Source organism: Poromitra crassiceps (assembly GCF_964638095.1).
Source record: "Poromitra crassiceps genome assembly, chromosome: 16".
Lineage (NCBI taxonomy): Eukaryota > Metazoa > Chordata > Actinopteri > Beryciformes > Melamphaidae > Poromitra > Poromitra crassiceps.
Window position 1 is genome coordinate 33,750,215 of NC_139645.1, and position 21,377 is coordinate 33,771,591.

Below are 21,377 nucleotides of genomic sequence, written 5' to 3' on the forward strand. Positions count from 1 at the left end.
ACGTCACGTCAGCACTCAACCTGGACTGTTGTTGATGTGTGCACTGATTACCTCGGGCTGAACGGGGCTGAACCAGGTGAGGGAAAGAGAATTTCCGTGTTCGCCCTTTGAAGTGGTGACGTTATTGACGTATATATCCACATCGACTCAGCTGTGTAGTCTCATTTAGCCGTTTGCTAGCTAGCCGCCCGTTTAACGGCATGTAAAAGCTTCAAAACTCATAAAAGTGGTCTTCATGTGTGAAGATGATGTTACTAAACACTGGTTCGCGTTTGATTAAGCCAGCGTTGCCCAGAGAGATTATTAGAAGCATCGCGCCAAAAACCCATTCAAAACTCCCATAGGCGAAAACTGTATGGAACCAGGGGCGTTAGCATCGATGATTTCCGGACTCGTTACTGGACCTCTCTATTGTTTTATGTCGAAGCCTTCTTCTTCTTCTTCTTCTTTGAGTTTTATGGACGGTTGGCAAACATATATGTACATTACCGCCACCTACTGGAGTTTGATCTCAGCCAAATGCCTGAGGGGTGGGCATGGAATAGAAGGCCACAAGCCCAGTGCATTGTGGGAAGTGTAGGATTTCTGCTCCCCGCTCCTCCCCTCCAGTGATCCTGACTGTAACACTGAGTGATCCTGACTGTAACAGCTGTTCTCCTCTTCTCTCCATCAACAACAGATCCTGTCTCTAAACCCTCCATCTCTAAATGGTGTGCAGATGATTTGACCTCCTGTATTCTGAGCTGTGACTCAAACATCACCACAGACACTGAACTAGTCAGCTACACCTGGGAGAAAGACAACACCAGAGAGAATTCCACAGAGTTACCCAAACACCAAATGATCATTACAAAGGTAATGAGAAATGCTACTGACAGTGTTTGTACCTCTGTCTTTTTGGCTGATTCTTTCTGTCCATGTGTGAGTTAGTTAATGCAGTGGTTCTCAAACTTTTTCACATCAACTGACACAAATTAGACCACAGACTGCCATCTGATAAGGTTTTAGCTTTTAGATGTTTTATTACAGAAAGTGTATGAAGCCCATGACCAAAACAGTCATTGTGTTACTTGTGGATGGAATTATAGTGAAATTAAGTTATCCTTCTTTTTTCTGGGGACCCTCTCATGGACCTCTGGGGTTCCCCAGACCCCATTTTGAGAACCACTGAGTTAATGTCCACTAGTAATATCAGGAGATGAACAAATGCATTCCTTTACAGTAATACACCATAATGATTTGTTCAACTTGCATCACATATTCATTGCACCAGCCGCTAGTTTTCAGCTGTTTTAACCCCCCTCCCTTCCTGCAGCAAGCCCAAATACAGAGTGCCAAAGTCACGCCCTCTTCCTGGTTAGACATACAAACCAAGGGGTTTCATCCACCATTTATTTTTCCATAGACATTTTGTAAAATGCTTATAAGAATAGTTTTACTTGGTCAAACCAAGCGATTCAGCTATATTTCGAATCAGGAGAGACCATAAAGAGAGAACATTTCACTCAGATTAAAAACACACACACACACGCTAAATCCACTTTTTGTTTAAGATTTGGTCAGTTTTATATCATAAAGATTTTCAGGGCTACAATGGGAAACCTGTGAAAGACTGAAAGAGAGTGAGCATGTGAAGTGTTTAGCAGCTTCTGTGAACTGTGTCTAAGCAGCTCCTCTCAACACAGCAGATTACATCATGTGCTTTAGGGAGGTGTGTTGTTTTTGGATGCTTCCAATGTGGGCGTTGGCTTAAGAAGACTGTGCTTTAATCAGAGTAGCTGGTTTAAGACGATGAAGTGCCGTTGAGCAAGACACTGAATCTCCTCCAACTGCAGGGAGCTGCTCTGTAACTGAGGCTCACATCTCCTTTAGTCAAAGGCTAGAGGCACCAAGTGAGCACTGTTCAAAATGAAAGTGAGATGTGGTTTGTGATCTTATATTTCACTGGTTTTATAGGTGAAGGATTTGAAGTATGCATCATTCAGCTGTAAGGTGGAGAACCCAGTCAGTGAGGAGGTCAGCCAACCCATCAGCAACCCCCTCATTCAGAGTGAGTTACCTCACTTTAACAACAATGCAGTGCTGCCACTATGTCTCTCCTTCTCTCTGTCTCTCCCCCTCCCTCTCTCTCTCTCTCTTGTCTCTCCCCTCCCTCTCTCTCGTGTCTCCCCCTCCCTCCCTCCCTCCCTCCCTCTCTCTCTCTCTCTCTCTCTTTATCTTTCTCAACCCACCAGTCAAGGCAGATGCCACCTAGAGCCAGGTCTGCTTGAGGAGTTGTTTTCCTTCCTGCTGCTGCCAAATGCATGTTATGAAATTGTTTAAATTGCTGCGTCGAAACTTAGTAAAGACGCTGGTCTTCAACCATTAAGCATCTCAGATAACTGTTGTTATGATTTGCTGCTATATAAAGCAACATGACTTGACTTAACACTTGTTGCTGTTCTTTTTTCTGTAGAGTCTGATGGTGAAGGGAAACGGAGAACAGGGAGAATAGTCACCATCTTCATGGTACTGACAATGTTGCTGCTCGTCATGATTCCCATTGTCAAACGCATAAGCAGAAGAACAGGTAGGAAGCCAATGAATTACTGTCTAATTGATATTATTAATACTGATGTCATCAAAATGAGCTTTGCCTCTAATTGATAGTATTCACATTTTGTGTATATTTTATTTAGGTTTAGTTGCCTTACTCCATAACCGGGCCTAGACCAGCCCCCCCCCCATGCTTAATGTTGTTGAACTGCCTCTCTTGAGTTCCATTTCCACCCTGCCAACACAGGAGGCGCTGCACTCCTCTCCCATAGACTTGAATAAAAGATTACCAGGTGTTTTCACTAAAGCTTTACATTACAGCATGCAAGCGTAATGATTCCAGAGTAATCTTTTGTACTAACAGTGAGCCAGTACAGTAGCTACTGATACATACTCTTTCAGGGTGATTCAAGACCCCTGCACTTCCTGAAAGGAAGATCATTCAGGTTGATCAGGGGTTTATTTTGTGATCATGACCAACTCGCTGCTCTACACTATCCTGCTTATTACAGTGAGACAGCCCCTTAGCATCAAGACCATTAGAGAGAGGTCTGACACCTGCATGGTCAGGCAGTCAGTCTGTCTCTCCTCCTTGGGAGGTCTGTGGTTAAGTTTATGGGAGTGGCAATTTGTGTTCAGCAGGATAATCTTCATGAATGTGAATCACTTTTATAGAGACACTGCGGAGCACGTCATCATTCAGAACCACACCCAAAACGGGGGAAAACACAAACCCCCCCCAAAACCTGGCGTTCTCCTATGTTGCGTGCATGGTCGCATGTTGCACACAAGATCATATATATGGAAGATGAACACTCCAACTTACTTCCTTGACAGCTAGATCCACATTTTTCTTCTCGCCAATTTTCAATGGCTTCCTTGTTTTGCTCGGGAGTACAAAAACACTTTAATTGGCGATTTTTTATATTTGTAGTCTGCGCAGCCCACCACACAACAGCTTTTAGCTATATGTTTAATTCAAGGAAAATGAATGCCGGTGTTTGAATGGAGAGCTTTCCCCCGTGATGGGCGTGGCCTATTTCATGCAGTGTCTCTATGTCTTTTGAAGCGTTTTCTGGAAATCACACAAATTGCCACTCCCATAAACTTTTGTTAGCCACAAACCTTATTTTATGCATTTAAGTGAAAATCCCCATTCTAAAACCATATTCACTTTTCTCCGTAAGCACCAACATGCTACTTCAGGACTCATTCCAGCAGGGCTCTATATACTGAACAAGAATTATATGCTGCCATTTTGCACGAGTTGTAATAAAAGATCTAAGGGCTCTATCTTCCCGACGGCGGTATTGTTGCGTTAGTGCCCGTTTTGCGCTGGAATAGCGCTGCGCAAAGCCCTAATTGTGGGCGTTTCGGTCCGCTGCACTTCACGTCATCTCGGCGCACATCTCTGTATAGGCGTGTTTATGCCCAAAAGCATTGTGGAGGTGTGGTCATGCCCATAAAACCACAGCGTCATGTCAGCAGCTTCCTCCTTCACTGAGAGGGAGAAAGAGGGAGAGAAAAGATCGCCTAGATGGGGAGAGGGAGGGAGAGAGAGGGAGATGTGAGAATGTCATGCATAGAAATCAAATAACATGCTCCTGCCCACCTGTGAATCACCTGTGTATTATTGCCATTTCACACGCTGAAAAAGGGCTGCTGCCCAAACGTCTGTATGCTTATTTCTTTTCGGGCTCTCTTCTATCTCCGCTGCATAATTACGCACTGTACTGAGAGGCGATGAGTGATGCTGCTCTATTTGAAGAAGTTTAATTTCGTTCCACCAGCACACATTTTATTAATCGGCTATTTTCTATTCGTTTCTATTAATATATATACATCGAATCCCACCAATTTCATTGTCATTTTCCCCTTGGCGCACATAAAGACACATGCTTCCGTCACTGTCTGCTTGATGGCGAGAGGGACTTCAGCTGCCATCCGCGCTGTGGAGAAGCTGGTCTTACATGCAATTGCAGGGAAAGAGGTTACTGTACTGGCCGGACACAGGTGTTGTGCGAAAAAATGATGCGTTTTGAATTGGATTAGGGGAGCGAGGGTCTGGCGGGGCGGAAGGCTGTGTGCGCCGGGTGCTGGACTGGAGGGGGGTCTCCCCCGAAAAGGTGGGAGCTGGACGGGTATCCAGGCTTGGTGGTGGGGTGGGTGTGGGTCGGTGCCCTGGGTGTTTTGGGCCGGCCAGGGTGGGGAGAGGCACCTTGGCACAACACCGTTACAACTTTCTCAAAAGCAATCTATTGTTACCTCACACCACAAACCTGTATGGTCGGGAATCATGTAGCCTAATAAAACCATGACAAACGAATTCTCATTTTTAAATCAAGGTGTGTTTTTTCTGCAATGTAGGCTATAGTTGAAAATCAACGTGGCAGTACGTAACGTTACCATTTTACTATTTCGGAGCCGAAATTGTAAAATAGCAACGTTGCTCCACAAACATTGCTATTTTACAATTGTTTTGGAGATCGGGTTGGGCATTCCGAGGAGAGAAGAGTGTGTGCAGGCGCGAGTAGAGAGTGACATCCATGCCGTGCGTAAATGGATCCAAGCAAGAATTTCCTGCACTGCACTGAGATGTGGAGACTGTCTGCGTTTGCTCTAAAACCAGCTATTTCCTGGCGTTAAAATTGAGAGCACCCAAGGCGATTTTTTCTGACACGTTGCGCTGGAACGCCTATTTTGGAACGGCAACTCCCAAACCTCTCTTTGCGCTCGGCACATACCGACGGTATCTTCCCCACAGCGCTGAATGACACTTGCGCGAGACACATGATAGGCTAGAGGCCCACCGACACGCCTGGGCCACGCCTACACCTGTGTCATCACAGCGCAAAACTGGACGGTGGAGGCAGACGATAGCTTAGACGCTGGGAAGATAGCAATAAGGGGCGCGCAAACGCAGCGCAAAGGCCACGCAAACGATTGCGCCGTACAACGATAGGGCCCTAAGACTTTTTATTTGGACACAAAAGACCTATTCCTCTCATTTTGTCCACAAATATGTTTAAATCTGTGTTAATATTTGCTAAGATAATCCATTCACCGCCTGACAGGTGTGACATATCAAGATGGTGATTAAACAGCATGATGATAGAGGACCACAGCAATGAGTACGTGTAAAAGGCAATGGGATTTGTGTATGGAGATTTAGGTTAAATGCATGAGATAAGGTAATATAATAACACAAGTTTATGAAACAGTGAAGTTTGTGTATCAGCAAGATCATCTTCACAAACTAGCACCACTTTTATGACTTTTGAAGCGTAAATGGTTTTTTTAAACGCAGAAATATGTCATCCCTGCGGTACTCTATTGCACAGGTGCGCCATGGCCTGGTTAGCTCTGAAACTCGTCGTTGATCAAACTATTTAAACTTTATCTTCGGCTGAACTTAAATTTAGCAGACATCCAATGATTCAGTTAGTAATTTATGCTAACAGTTATTGTTTAACATATTCTTTCCTATACTTCTTTTCCTGCAGTAACAGTGGAGCTGAAAGAAGGTCGGTACCTAAATCACTCATATAATTATTCCTATTGATGCAAGAATAATAAACGTGCAAATCATTTCCTGTACAGCTCTACTTACTGTATCCCTTCCTGTTCACCTCAAACTATACTTGACAAACATATATGTTCCCATTTTTCAAGAGTTGTAATAAAGTTCTAAAAGGAGCCATGTTGAGAATATTTAAGTTTAATGGTAAACCTGTAAAATAAAAGATATTTAGGGGTTCAAGCCCTGAAGGGGCTGAAGCCCTATTGTTTTTGTGCTGGTTTATTCTTCTCTTTGTCCTTGTCCTTGTTGTTCATCGGCCTCGATGCAAATTCCCGTGAGTTGCTAAATGGTAGAGACCTGAAATTTGGCACAATGACAGATATTGGGTGCTAGTTTCTGCTCAAGAAATATCTTTCGAATGGGTCTGAAGGTGGCGCTATAATTGAAGGTTTTACGTTAAAGGCCATAACTTCCACGCCGTTTGTCCGATTTTCAAGCAACTTTTTTCCACATGTTCAGGTGAACCTGATCTACAAATTTGCCTCAAGGTCCGCCTGGAAAGCTTTTGAGATATTTTGAAAAGTTTGGAAAACACATTTTCGACATCTCCTCCTAGACCGTTTGACCGATTTCCACCAAAATCGCCAGGAAGCATCTATGGAGCAAGCTTGAATATCCTGATTTTTTGATTTTTGAAATCTACTTTCGTTTTGGAAATATTAACACAAAGTTGTGACAGGGCGTGGCCTCTCAGCTAAATTGTCATAACTTCATGACCGATTAATGAGCATTAATGAGCGCGTTCAGAGATCATCACAGACCATGTGTGTCAAATTTTGTGCACCAAAAGGGGGCACCATAAACGGTAGAAATGGGCGTGGCCTAACACAAAAAAGGCCGTAACTCTGCACCTGTTTGTCCAATGATCGCGAAACTTGGCAGATATATCAAGGAAGATTTCCTAGTCAAAATCTGAAGTTTTGTCATCATTAGTGAAAGTGGGCGGGGTCTATGGTGTAAGCATGTAATAGCGGTAAATCAAGTCCATTCGCATGATCGGTTGCAAACTTCTCAGCCTCATCTGGAATGGCATTTCTGACATGCTATTTCGCAATTTGACCAAAAGCGGGCACCACAGATGAAAAAATTGGGCGTGCCCTAACACAAAATATGCCGTAACTGTTTCTCCAATTTTCAAGCAACTTTTCCCCACATGTTCACCTGAACGTGCTCTACAAATTTGCCTCCAGGACTATTAGGCGTTCAATTTGCGCAAGGCTTGAACCCTTGCTATTGCTGATTGCGGCTATATTTTGAATTATATTTTTATTCAGATTTATAAAATATGTTATAAGTTTACTTACTTACCTTTGATTACTTACCTGGACGATAGATGACGGAGAGCTACAGTTTTCCGACCGCATCACATGAAATAGAAAATCCTAGTTTGTCTTAGATCCTGCGTTTCATATTATTTAATTTGTATTGAAAAGTAAACCGGAGTTTGTTTATTAAATTTAGTTTTTTTGTGCAACTTCTCTGTGAGTGCTTACCATGAATGTGTGTCGGCAACTCTTGCATCTAACTAAATTGAATGGTAGTGGACTAGTCATATCAGTGATTGTTTAACATATTCTTTCCTATACTTCTTTTCCTGCAGTAACAGTGGAGCTCAAAGAAGGTCGGTACCTAAATCACTCATACAATTATTCCTATTGATGCAAGAATAATAAACGTGCAAATAATTTCCTGTACAGCTCTAGTTACTGTATCCCTTCCTGTTCACCTCAAACTATACTTGACAAACATATATGTTCCCATTTTTTACAAGTCGTAATAAAGTTCTAAAAGGAGCCATGTTGAGAATATTTAAGTTTAATGGTAAACCTGTAAAATAAAGGATATTTAGGGGTTATTTTTATATGCACACAAAAGGCTTGTTCCACAAAAGGCTTATTCCTCTCATTTGTTCACAAATGTGTTTAAATCCATGTTAGTGAGCACTTCTCCTTTCACAAGATAATCCATCCACCTGGCAGGTGTGACATATCTAGATGCTGATTAAACAGCATGGTTATTGCACAGGTGTGCCTTGGCCTGGTCAGCTCTAAAACTCCTGGTTGAGTAATAATAATCGATTCTACACAGTTACCTCACACCGGTGGATGGACCTGCTTGTCCATCCACACCACATGCATTACGGCTGCGTTGCGGATCCGGATCGACTCTCACCCATGTTAATTAATGGGCGAAACAACAACAATTACACACCTGTTCTATTTTTGTGGGATCCCGCATACGTCTGACAGATTACACGAGTGTGGGTCTGTTCGCAGCCGTACCGGAGCCGTACCGCATCTGTTCTGGAGGCGGTGTACATTAGCCCTTACTCTTTACTCACTCTCATTGATTTAATCTGTTGTTTGGTCTTTCAGAAACTCTTGCTGCATGTCAACGTCAACACAAATCTAAACTGAAGCTGAGGTGTCAGTGTGTGTGTGAATGGTTTACTCAAGCAGGATATAAACCACTTCTGAATCAGATGTACACACAACTTTACATCACAGAGGGAGGGAGTGATGTCAATTATGAACATGAGGTCAGACTGATTGAAGCAGCATCCAGAAACCAGAGATCAGAAACACCAATCACATGTGAAGACATCTTTAAAGCCTTACCTGGAAGAGATAAACCAAGAACAGTGATGACAATGGGAGTGGCTGGCATTGGGAAAACAGTCTTAACACAGAAGTTCACTCTGGACTGGGCTGAAGACAAAGCCAACCAGGATATACAATTCATATTCCTGTTCACTTTCCGAGAGCTGAATCTGCTGAAAGAGGATCACAGCTTGTTGGAACTTATTCATCGCTTCTTTCCTGAGCCCAAAGAAGCAGGAATCTGCGGATTTGACAAGTTCCAGGTTGTGTTAATCTTTGATGGTCTGGATGAGTGTCGACTTCCTCTAAATTTCAAGAAGAACAAGATTGTGACTGATGTCACAGAGTCGACCTCAGTGGACGTGCTGCTGACAAACCTCATCAAGCGTAATCTGCTTCCCTTTGCTCACCTCTGGGTAACCACACGACCTGCAGCAGCCAATCAGATCCCTCCTGAGTATGTTGACATGGTGACAGAGGTGAGAGGCTTCACTGACGAACACAAGGATGAGTACTTCAGGAAGAGATTCACAGATGAGCAGCAGTCAGAAAAAATAATCAAAGACATCAAGACGTTACGAACCATCTACATCATGTGCCACATCCCAGTCTTCTGCTGGATCACTGCTACAGTTCTGGAACATCTGTTCAAAGCCAGTGAGAGAGAGGACCTGCCCAAGACCCTGACTGAGATGTACATCCACTTCCTGCTGGTTCAGTCCAAACAGCAAAACATCAAGTTTGGTGAGAGAACTGAGACAGAGACCAGGGAGATGATTCTCTCTCTGGGAAAACTAGCTTTTGAGCAGCTGGAGAGTGAGACAGGCAACCTGATCTTCTATGAAGCTGACTTGAAGAAGTGTGGCATTGATATCACAGCAGCCTCAGTATACTCAGGAGTCTTCACACAGATCTTTAAAGAGGAGCATGTGCTGTGCCAGCAGGACAAGGTCTTCTGCTTTGTCCATCTGAGCATTCAGGAGTTTCTGGCTGCTGTCTACATGCTCCACTGTCACACAAACAGGGATAAGGAGGAGGATAAGGAGGTTCTGGAGACATTCCTGGGTGGTGAAGAAGAAGACGAAGACGAAGAAGAAGAAAAAGAAGAAGAAGGTAGATCTAAAGACAGTGAACAATCCCTGGATGTCTTCCTGAGGAGAGCCATGCTCAAATCCCTTAAGAGTGAAAATGGCCACCTGGACCTCTTTGTCCGCTTCCTTCATGGTCTCTCACTGGAGTCTAGCCAGAAACTCTTGCGAGGCCTGCTGGGTCAGACAGAGAGCACACCAGAAAGCATCCAGAGAGCCATCAGCAACCTGAAGAAGATGAACACAAAGGACAACAATGAGGCCTACACTACCTCTCCAGACAGAAACATCAACATCTTCCACTGTTTGATGGAGATGAACGACCGGTCAGTAAATCAGGAGATCCAACAGTTCCTGAAGTCAGAGAACAGATCAGATAATCTCTCTGAGATCCAATGCTCAGCTCTGGCCTACATACTGCAGATGTCAGAGGTGGTTCTGGATGTGTTGGACCTGGAGACCTACAACACATCAATGATTGGGCGACAGAGGCTGATCCCAGCTGTGAGGAACTGCAGGAAGGCTCGGTTAGTCCTGATGTGAACACTAACAGTATAGAACAGCGTAGAGTGACCTTAATATAGCTGACACAATCAGAATTACTATAAAGATATATAGTTCCTCAAACATACACAACTGTTGTTCTACATAGCAGTGGCACACAGTAATCACATTACTTTTCCCTCTAACTAGAGTATCTAGAGTAAAGTCATTACTGTTGCAGGTTCAGTTTCACATTCCAAGTACTAGCAGATAGGTTGTGAGTTTCATTCTTTAAGTCTATCAACTCTTTATTGGTGTATATGAAAGATCCCCCTTGTATTATTCTGCCTTCAGCTCATGTCAGAGATATTTATGAATTTAGTGTTTTAGGCTAAAAACTTAAAACCTGACCAAATCTGGGGTGAAGCCTGACTGACTCTAATGGTGCCAGGCAGTTTTTTTTTTATCAAAGGTTTAACTGCCTGTGGAGCTCAGGCTGAAAATCTTTTCATATTTAATCACTTTACAGAAAGGCTTCGATGAATTTGCATTATGTATTATTTTATGTGTGGTTTTTACTGATACATTAACCACTTTTGGAAAATTTCAAACAATATGATACTGTATAAATTATCATAATCTGTCTGTCTGTCTGTCGTTTGCGCATCTCGAGACCCGTTGGTCTGATCGACTTGAAACCTGGGGAGTGTGCTTAGGGGTACCTGACTGAGTGCAGTGCAAGAAAAAATGAAAGAAATGTGCCCATGGGGGGAGCTACAGCGATATCAATAATTTTACATTTTCAGACCGTCGCAGGCCACTTTGTGACATCATCAGTGATGTCAAGGGGGAGGAGAACGGGGGGAGTGGGGGGGGGGGGGGTGAAGAGTGGGAGTGCAGTGTCTGTTTGTCTGTCCTTTGCGTATCTCTAGAACCGTTGTCGGATCGACCTCAAACTTGGGGAGTGCACTTAGGGGGACCTGACCGAGTGCAGTGCGAGAAAAAAAATCAAGAAATGTGCCCACGGTTGGAGCCACAGTGATATTTTACATTTTCATTATGACATCAGTGATGTCAAGGGGAAGGGGAACGGGCACTGCGTAATGGGTACTGCACCAATCGGAGGGGCAGTGAAGAGTGGGAGAGAATGATGTATGAATGGGGGGCAGGGGAATGGCTAGATGTACCCACGGGAAGGGGGGGGGGTGCAGAATCTTCATCTGGGTAGATGTACCCCGGGTGATTGGGGAGAAAGGGAGGGAGGGAACGGGCATTACTATTACTATTGCACTAGTAATAATAATAATAACAACAACAACAACAACAACAACAACAATAATAATACATGTAAGTATTACTATTATGATCATCATCGGTTATTATTATTATTGTCATTATTATCATTCTTATTGTTGTTGTTAATGTTATTATTTGTATTATTATTATTGGTGGTGGTAGTAATACTACAAGTCGTAGTATGCTGTATAGGTTTTGATTGGTATGCTATAGTCCCAGCTCTGCTTTGATAATCTCTCATTTTACATTAAATCTGTAAACAGACTTTGTGGCTGTGAACTCTAAGAGACCTGAGCTCTGAAGTCCTGGTTTCAGCTCTGAAGTCCAACTCCTTCTTTATTATTTATTTAGATTGAGGTCTTGCGACTTGAGAGACGTTCACTGTGAAGTTCTGGCCTCATCTCTGAAGTCCGACCCCTCCCATCTGACAGAGCTGGACCTGACTGACAGCTACCTGGAGTCCTCAAGTGTGAAGCTGCTCTCTACCGGACTGGAGAGTCCAAACTGCAGATTGGAGACTCTCAGGTCAGAAATATAATGTGCTGATCTGAATATTATATGAATATTGTCATTTGAGGATGTCTCTATCCTGTCTTTCCATCTGAAATCAGACAGTAGGGATGGGTATCGTTTGGATTTTATCGATACCTTTCAACAATAGCTATCGATACTTTGGTACTGCTTATCGATACAGATACTTATCGATACTCTTATCGATACTACTCTCCATAATTTGTGCAAAAAATAAAGACATGACATGAAGAGATGTGAAAAGATTCAACAGTAATGTAACGTGTTCAGGTAATCCAAGTATTACCTGTAATGTGATGTGCAACCTAAGTGTCTGGATCGCAGCTAGGAACTGATGTGTGTGGGTGTGTTCCTAGGGGGAAGGGGATATATGTGACCAGCGGCCGGGGCGGAAGCCAGTCAGTGCCATGCGGGCGAGCAGACCGGTTGTTATGTGTAGAGCTAGCGGTGTGAAGCTAGCTGCTAGGAGCTAACGAAGCCTGTGAATAAAGACCCTGTACCAACTACAACTCTCCGTTCCTTGGCGTATCACTGATACGCTACATTGGTGCCAGACAGTAAAGCGGTAACGCCTCTGATTCGGCCGAGAGGGGAGAGGGTGAGGAGGAACGACGGAGAAAGTGCGGAATGGAGCGGCTAAAGATGAAAAGGGAGGTGGAAGAGTCTGAAGCCTCGGTGTATCCGGAGAATAGGGGGGAATACAGACGGATGAAGGAGGAATACAGACTGATGAGGGAGAACCTCGGGCGGGAGGAGAGCGGAGCCGAGCCGGGCCCCGCTGGCAGACAGGCGGGGAGTGACGAGGCTGAAGCACGGCACGCGACGGCGGGGGATGGCGCCCGCAGAACCAGGAAGGACGTGCTCGTCCCGAAATACAACGGTAAAGGCGAGTGGGAGGCATACTGCAAGCAGTTTGAGGAGGCTGCAGAATGGAATGGCTGGACGAGAAGGGAGAGAGCCAGCCATCTCGTGATGTCCCTCGAGGGCGAGGCTACGGCGTGCGTGTCGGCAATAGCGGATACAAAGGACTTGGATGTGGTGATGGGGGCCCTGCGGAGACGCTTCGGACGATGTGAAGAGCAGGCCATCGTAGCCGCGGAACTGTGTAACAGACGCAGACGGCAGGGTGAGTCGCTGCGTGCACTGGCAACAGACATTGAGACTCTCAGCCGGCGCGCATACAGCCAGCTACCGACGGAGGCGCTGGATGGGTTAGCCCTAAGCTACTTTGTCCAGGCCATCGAGCCACGGGGTCTAAGCCAGAAGGTAACGCTGGGACATCCAAAAACACTGGGAGCAGCGCTGGAGTTGGCGCTGGAGATAGAGACAGTAGAAGGCTGGGATAAGAGCAGCGGCATAATGGAGGCCGCCCCAGTGGTGAGAATGGCAGCGGAGAGCCAGCTACAAGAAGAGCCAGCGTGGAAGACGGCCTTGGCAGAGCAAGGCAACATGGTGAAAGAGCAAGGCAACATGGTGAAAGAGCTATCTGAGTCGGTGCGCCAGTTAACAGAACAACTGCTCCGAAGCGCGACCCTGCAGCCCACCCCACGAGACAATACCGGGGCCAGGGGGCCCGGGGCCATGCGCTGCTGGACCTGTGGACGCCCCGGGCATCGGGCCAGAGAGTGCCGCGGAGGAGCGTGGAACCAGGGAAACGGCGCGGGGCCCGTCTAAGAGGGGCGAGACGGGCCCCCTACGTCATATTCCCTATGGCCACGTCACCGTTGGAGGGGGCCCAGCGGTACAGACGGGGAGGTGGGGCGTCGCCTTCCCCCGAAGCAGACGACATCGCCGGCGCTGTCAACATGCAGAACGGGCCGCACACGATGAACGGCTGCCATGTTCAGGTCCGCCTGCAAGGGAAGCCCTGTGTCGCCCTGGTGGACACGGGGTGTACGGCAACGCTGGTGAACTACAACATGATGCCAGAGGGAGCGCTTCTGGAGCAGCCAGCGGACCAGCTGCTGAGGACAGTATCCGGTGAGTTGATGCCGATGAGGGGAAGGGGGTCCGTGATGATAACTGTGGGGGGACAGACAGTGAACTTTCCGGTATGGGTAGTAGAGATGGCGGGGCCCTGTATCTTGGGGGAGGACTACTTGACGCTAAACCAATGCACAGTAGACCTAGGGAAGAGCACACTGACGTTTGCAGGGGGGCCGGTAGTCCAGATGGGTCACCCTCCCACCGCTCCAGGGGAGCAACCAAACGTCAATAACATCACTGTATACCGCGTCACAGTTGAGCACGGGCCCCACGCGGAGCCGCAAAAGAGACTGTGTTGGACATGTGGAGAGCCGGGCCACGTGGCGAGGTGGTGCAGAAGCGGTCCCGGGAGACGGACCGGGTATGCGGGACAACGACATGGTCAGCAGGGAGCCTGCTGGGCATGCGGCGAGATTGGACACCTGGCTAGAGAGTGTCAAAAGGCTGTCGGGGACCGGAGGGCAGCGGGAGAAGAGAGACGTGCAGGCGGCGGACAGGTGAGACTCTGCTGGACTTGCCGTTCGCCTGGGCACTTAGCCAGAAACTGCACTGCGCCCCCCACGGTTGCTGTGCGGAAAGCCGAGGTGGAGAGCGAGGCCGGTTGTGTTCCCCCTGCTGTCCTGAACACGCCGTCCCCTGGGGAAGGGGGGCGGGAGGACGACCGAGTGCAGGAGGTGGAGGAAGACGAGGAGGACTGTCCAGATGTGGATCTGGAGGACGACAGAGCGACCATCAAGGATGTCGACGTGAGTGAGTGGAAACGCAGGCAGGCGGAGGACGCGGAGATCGGTCCGGTGCTTGCGTGGGTGGCGGCCGGACGCCGGCCCCCGGTGAAGGAGACTCACATGTTTTCCGGTGCCACGAAAGGACTGTGGAACATGTTTTCCGACCTGCGGCTAGATGAAGACGGGCTGTTGGAGAGAACAGAGCACGGGGTAAAAGGGAGGCAGGCGGTTGTACCCGGTTACCTGCGAGAGTTGGCGCTTAAGGGGGCACACAAGGGCCCTGGTTCCAGTCATTTTGGGCCCGAAGAGACACTCACCCGCATCCGTGGACATTTCTACTGGGGCAAACAAAAGGAGGATGTGCGAAGATACTGCGATGCGTGTGAGGACTGTGGGGCACAGAGGGGGGACCGTGCTGACTTACACTGCAGTGCATGTGTTGACTGTAATGTGCTTCAGATGGGACAGAAGCTTTAAAAGGGGGGATGGAAATAGTGGTTGAAGTGGGATAATGTGAGTAAGAAAAAAGGTTTAAATGAAGGTAATGGAAAAAGAATGATGTAAATGTTGGGGTTGTTGTCGAACTGAAATTATATTGTGTTGAATTTAAATGAATGTGTGAAAAAGAAGGAAATAATGAAAACTAGACATTATGGAGTGCCTAATGGGAAACTAGACATTATGGGGGTACCTAATGGAAAACTAGACATTACGGAGTACCTAATGAAAAACTGGACATTATGACGGGGGTGCTGAAAAGAAAAGACTGGTTGTTGGGGAATTATAATTTGATGTGGTGATGGGAAAAATGTTGTGTTGGTGTGTTTTGGTACAGGGGGATATGTGTGGGTTGTGGGTGTTAACGTGGGCGTTAACCTTATTGTTGGGTGAGGAGTATGTAACGTGTTCAGGTAATCCAAGTATTACCTGTAATGTGATGTGCAACCTAAGTGTCTGGATCGCAGCTAGGAACTGATGTGTGTGGGTGTGTTCCTAGGGGGAAGGGGATATATGTGACCAGCGGCCGGGGCGGAAGCCAGTCAGTGCCATGCGGGCGAGCAGACCGGTTGTTATGTGTAGAGCTAGCGGTGTGAAGCTAGCTGCTAGGAGCTAACGAAGCCTGTGAATAAAGACCCTGTACCAACTACAACTCTCCGTTCCTTGGCGTATCACTGATACGCTACAGTAATTTTGTTATTAGTTATTACAAGTTAAATTCCTGAGAAGGCCTATTTCACCTCTGTGATTGTGAATATGATGATGTATTAAACCTAGGCCACCTATGTCACTCTTAAATTGCGCACGTCACTGACTGGGAACTCGACATAAACAAAGTCGCCTGCAATACATCTCTTTACTGGGGCATATTTTCATTTACAAAACATTTTCTTCATCAAGTCTGGATAAATCACACCCGTTTTCAAAGGATTATGGGACAAACCAGCACGTTACGTGGAGTTTGTGGACCAATTTTATCTGAATGGATGCTCTGGATCTAACTAATTTGCTGCAAGCTAACGCATTACAGGTAAAGTGATCACCATCGCTGTACGTTGCTGTTCTGTATTCAGAGTTGGCAAAGTCCACATAATATTCTGTGACTGTCAGAAAATAGGTCAGGTTCAGCAAAGCACTGTGAGGTTTGTGCAACGCAAGGCAGAAATTTCTCTCTGTCTCAGAATCATCACAGGGCAGTCACTCGCTTTATCAGATTATTGTATTTATATTGTGTGAATCAGCAACGCGATGCCTCCCATCATAAAACTAGTTTTCTTCCAAATATACTACTGATCTTTTAAACCTGCCGCAAGTGTAGTCACAGGACAGGAGTGTAAACACGCAACATCAAAAGCCTGGTGCAACTTCCTCATTGTTAGGGAATGGTAAAAAAAAAAAAAAAAAACGATAGCAGCACCGAACGTCCAGGACCTTATTAATTCCTGGTACCGACCAATCAGGAACCGGTACCAAATAATATCGGTGCTTGGTACCATCACTATCAGACAGTGCTACATTTTTTCTTCCTGAGTAAATTTCTTCGTGGTAAAATTAATTGTTCTATCATAACTCCAATTCGAATACATATTCTGATGTAAAATGCACTTGGGACACCAGAGGTGTTGCTCAATGTAGGTGTTTCCAGACTTAAAGGGGTGTGATGTGAACTCTGGTAGAACCTTGGCTTGTATAAGACGAATCAGCGTGACGTCACTTGCTACCCAGAAATGTGGAACCCCGCGGCAGTTATTCGTATGAGTTGAGCCAACAAACGTTAATATCTCAAAAACTATACATCACCATCACTTATATTTTGACATTCTGAGTGAGAGCAGAATTAGCTCAAGAATTTGATGTGTAATATATGCATATCGTGTTAAAGTTGTGTGAACTGTCGCAGTTTTTAAAATGTAAACAGAGTCAGCCGACTAGAGTCAGACACTCAAGCCTCCCAAAGCTCACGCTCCATAGGGTTCCATTGCTGTTGCCACCCAGTGACACGGTTTGTTTACCAAAATGCTGCTCGGTTAATCCCTCATAGCTTCCTGGAATTGATAAAACCCCAAATTCTGTGATTCACTCTCATCTGTTGCTCCAGTAGAGACAATTGGAGAGTTCAGGTTAAATTAAGGTCAAGTTTTCATTAAGTTACGGTGCAGTTAGGGGTAAGTTTCCCACCCAACTCAAATTCAACTTTTTATTACAATTATTTCCAGAGAAAATTGCCATATGAAAATATTGTCCCAATAAGAAGTGCATTCTGGACCTAAGGTCACAAACGTCAAGGCACAAACTGCAGATGTATTCATCTGGTTGGTTATAGAATGTGTTGAGGGGAAATGGAGAAATCCTGAGACAGAGATGTGACAGGCTGTCTGGTTTCAGATGGAAAGACTACAGTCTAGTAAGCCAGTAAGCCCTCAGCAATATTTCATGTAATGTTTTTGCTTGATTCTTTATTCAGATTGAGTGGCTGCAGCTTATCAGAGACTGGCTGTAAAGACCTGGCCTCAGCTCTGAAGTCCAAACCCTCCCTTCTGAGAGAGCTGGACTTGAGTTGCAATGACCTGCATGACTCAGGTCTGAATCTGTCTGCTGTACTGGAAAGTCCAGACTGCAGACTGGAAACTCTCAGGTAAAATCAGTTTGCACTTTGCAGTTTTTCTCAGTTGATTCAACACATTTCTCATCTCTCAAAACAGGATTCCTGAATCTGCAAAGGTCGCCCTGCAGGTTTTACATAAGGATTTGGCTTTTATTGATCCAGCTTCATATAGACAGCAGTGAAGCTCAGTGACTGAGAGAAGATCATCCATACTCTGATATCTTGTCATTGTTACTGCACCTCTCTCTGTTCCTCTCCAGCTGCTTCAGAATAGAGCAGCTGGATTTTAACCAGTAGGAAGGTGACCTCTTCATCTCCCCAGTTTTAACATAATGTCGTCTGGTTCCCAGTTAGATAGAAAATTCATATTAAAATGCTGCTGAACACATTTAAAGCAGGCTAGTTTTGGTCCTGAATTTAACTGTGGAGCTCTTAGTTCCCTGTGAGCTGAGATTTCTAGGTCGTGACTTTCCTCCAGACTCAATACTGAAGGTGGTTTCACTTTAGTCCTCATCGCTTCCAGACTGTGGAAAGCCTTTCTGAGGTACTTAGGCTCCAGAGTCACTCTCATCTTTAAAACTCCTTGGAAAATAAACTTTGATTGACTTGCTTTTGTCTCATTTTGTGTCACATGTTTTGTCTCTCCTGACTTCTTCATCTTGTTTCTCATGTTTGTATTTTATATTATTGACATCCATTTGCTTTTAAAGTGTTTCATAATTTATATCCACTTTTTTCTTTTGTTTTTATAGCTCAATGTGCAGCGTAACAAAGCATGTGCAATTTGGAGCATTTATTTATCCAATCAGCTTACAGCACCATGTGTGAATACATGGTTAGCATGTGTGACCCAGTGGGAATCAAACCAGTTTCCCTGTCAGTGTTAGTGCTCCAGTCTGCTTAGTATACAGCACCATGCAAACACACTGGACCTGCTTTAGACCAGGCCTCACCAATAAAGTCTTGTCAGTAGAAATAATACAATAATGACATTAATGGTCAGTTAGCCTCATCAATAAAGTCTTGTCAGTACAAATAATACAATAATGACATTAAATATAAGGGTCAGTTAGCCTCATCAATAAAGTCTTGTCAGTACAAATAATACAATAATGACATTAAATATAAGGGTCAGTTAGCCTCATCAATAAAGTCTTGTCAGTACAAATAATACAATAATGACACAATATAAGAGAATAACATGTCTTCTTGTCCTTCAGGCTGAGTGTCTGTCAGCTGTCAGAGAGAAGCTGTGAAGCTCTGGCCTCAGTTCTCAGCTCACATGCCTCTAGTCTGAGAGAGCTGGACGTGAGCAACAATGACTTCCAGGATACCGGACTGATGCTGCTCTCAGCTGGACTTCGGAGTCCACACTGTAAACTGGAGACTCTCAGGTAAGGATCACTGTTGCTGTTCAACAGACCATTTAAATTATGTTCTACATGGGCATCCGGCTAGTGTAGCAGTAGATTCCCTGCCAACACGAGAGTCATCCACGAGAGTGCATCCACGTGTTACCTCCGGCTTGGTCGGGCGTCCATACAGGCACGATTGGCTGTGCCTGAGGGTGGGAAGCTGGATTGGGGGTATGTGTCCTGGTCGCTGCACTCGCGCCTCCTCTGGTCGGTCAGGACGCCTGTTCGGGGGGAAGGAAACTGGTGGGAATAACGTGATCCTCCCACGTGCTACGTCCTGCCAGTGAAACTCCCTTGTCAGGTGAAAAGAAGTGGCTGGCAAATGTGCATGTGTGTCAGAGGAAGCATGGCGCTAGTCTTGGCTCTCCCCAGATTGGAAGAGGGTGGAGCAGTGACCGGGGCAGCCACTAGAGCAGCAGCCAATTGTACTTGGCCAAGTACAATTGGGGAGAAAAAGGGGGGGGGGGGGTCAAAAAAAAATCTGCTCTGCACATGAATGTCAAAGAAAATATGTGAACCCTCATTTTCCCGCTGAAGTGATTTTTGAAACCAGCTGAGAAACCATCTTTCAGCTCTACTCTCTCTCCGCTGAGAGAATATTTCATTATTTCCATCATGCCAATAAGAGTCTAAATTGCCTTTTATGTTTTATCGGCAGACTAAGCAGCTAGGCTTTCGGTTCTATAAAAGCCATTATTTTTTGTATTGACTATTGAGTGATACACTTTACTAAAACAATCATATTATATCACAATAGTGATGTCAGATTTGCTTAGGTCAGAGCTATGGAATATTAAATCATCCATCTTTGCTCACTACATAATAATAATAATAATAATAATACATTTATTTTATAAGGCGCCTTTCACGGCACTCAAGGTCGCCGTACAACAAGTAAAAACAGTTACAAAAATACAATCAAAACAGTTAAATTACATGACAGAAAAAAAGCACAGAGCTTGCAGCAGAGCAACCAGCGGGAGATGTGTCTCAGACATACGCCTGCCTAAACAGGTGTGTTTTGAGGTTTGTTTTGAATGAATTGACGGCGTCGATGTTCCTGATGTCGGGGGGGAGGGAGTTCCAGAGGCGAGGGGCAGAGCGGCTGAATGCTCTTGCATTGGTGGACAGACGGGCAGGGGGGACAGTGAGGTTGATGGAGGAGGCAGACCTGAGGGACCGGGTGGGAATGTTGAGGTGGAGGAGGTCGGACAGGTATGGGGGGGCGAGGTTGTGGATGGCCTTGAAAGTATGGAGGAGGATTTTATAGTCTATGCGTAGTTTGATGGGGAGCCAGTGGAGTTTGTGTAGAACGGGGGTGATGTGACTGATGACAGGGGTTCTGGTGATTATACGGGCAGCAGCATTCTGGACCAGTTGGAGCTTATGGAGGAGTTTGTGGGGGAGGAGCTTATGGAGGAGTTTGTGGGGGAGGCCAAAGAGAAGGGAGTTGCAGTAATCCAAGCGGGAGGTGACGAGGGAGTGGACCAGGATTGCGGCGCTGTTGGGAGTGAGTGAAGGGCGGAGGCGGTTGATGTTGCGAAGGTGGAAGTAGGCGGACCGGATGGTGTTGTTGATGTGGGAATGGAATGATAGGGTGCTGTCGAGGACGACAGCACCACCTTCTTTTTTACCCCAGGTGTGCATAAAATACAGGTTAAGAACTTATGGAAAAGTCATGGAAATCCATTGGTCAAAATGTGTATGAACCCTGAAGGGTTAAATTGAGCATTTATGAGAGATTTCAAAAACATCGAGATATATATCGTGTATCGCGATATAGCCGAAAAACATCGCGATATTCTTTAGAGGCCATATCGCCCAGCCCTAGTGTACATTGTGTGTACTGTATTGTATGTACATCCTTGAATATTTGTATGTATAGCTTTCCTCATGTGGTTTTATATTTGATTGTTTCTTTTCGGGTATGTCCTCTGGGGTGTATTTTAGTGACTTTCTGTATAGTGACTTTCTAGTCAATACATTTGTATGTATAGCTTTACTCTTGTGGTTTTTTATATTTGATTTTGCTTCT

The 21,377-nt window shown here is 45.5% G+C and overlaps 2 protein-coding genes across 2 annotated transcripts in view; both read left to right on the plus strand.

The window, feature by feature from the left end:
* LOC310791600 (protein NLRC3-like) overlaps positions 1-18,224 on the plus strand; it is a gene marked incomplete at both ends in the record, with an annotated part of 370,782 nt that extends 352,558 nt beyond the window's left edge. The window contains 2 exons of the mRNA XM_083653266.1: positions 17,787-17,957; positions 18,188-18,224. Coding sequence (XP_083509392.1) covers positions 17,787-17,957; positions 18,188-18,224 — 208 coding nt within the window. The remainder of the gene's footprint in view (positions 1-17,786; positions 17,958-18,187) is intronic.
* On the plus strand, positions 2,462-12,200 carry LOC310791141 (protein NLRC3-like; the record flags this gene model as incomplete). The annotated part of the gene is made up of 6 exons (XM_083652837.1): positions 2,462-2,569; positions 6,039-6,059; positions 7,716-7,736; positions 8,491-10,330; positions 11,934-12,107; positions 12,194-12,200. Exons 1-6 carry the CDS (start codon positions 2,506-2,508, stop codon positions 12,198-12,200), a joined length of 2,127 nt encoding a protein of 708 aa, XP_083508963.1. The 5' UTR covers positions 2,462-2,505.
* Positions 18,225-21,377: the final 3,153 nt, after the last annotated feature.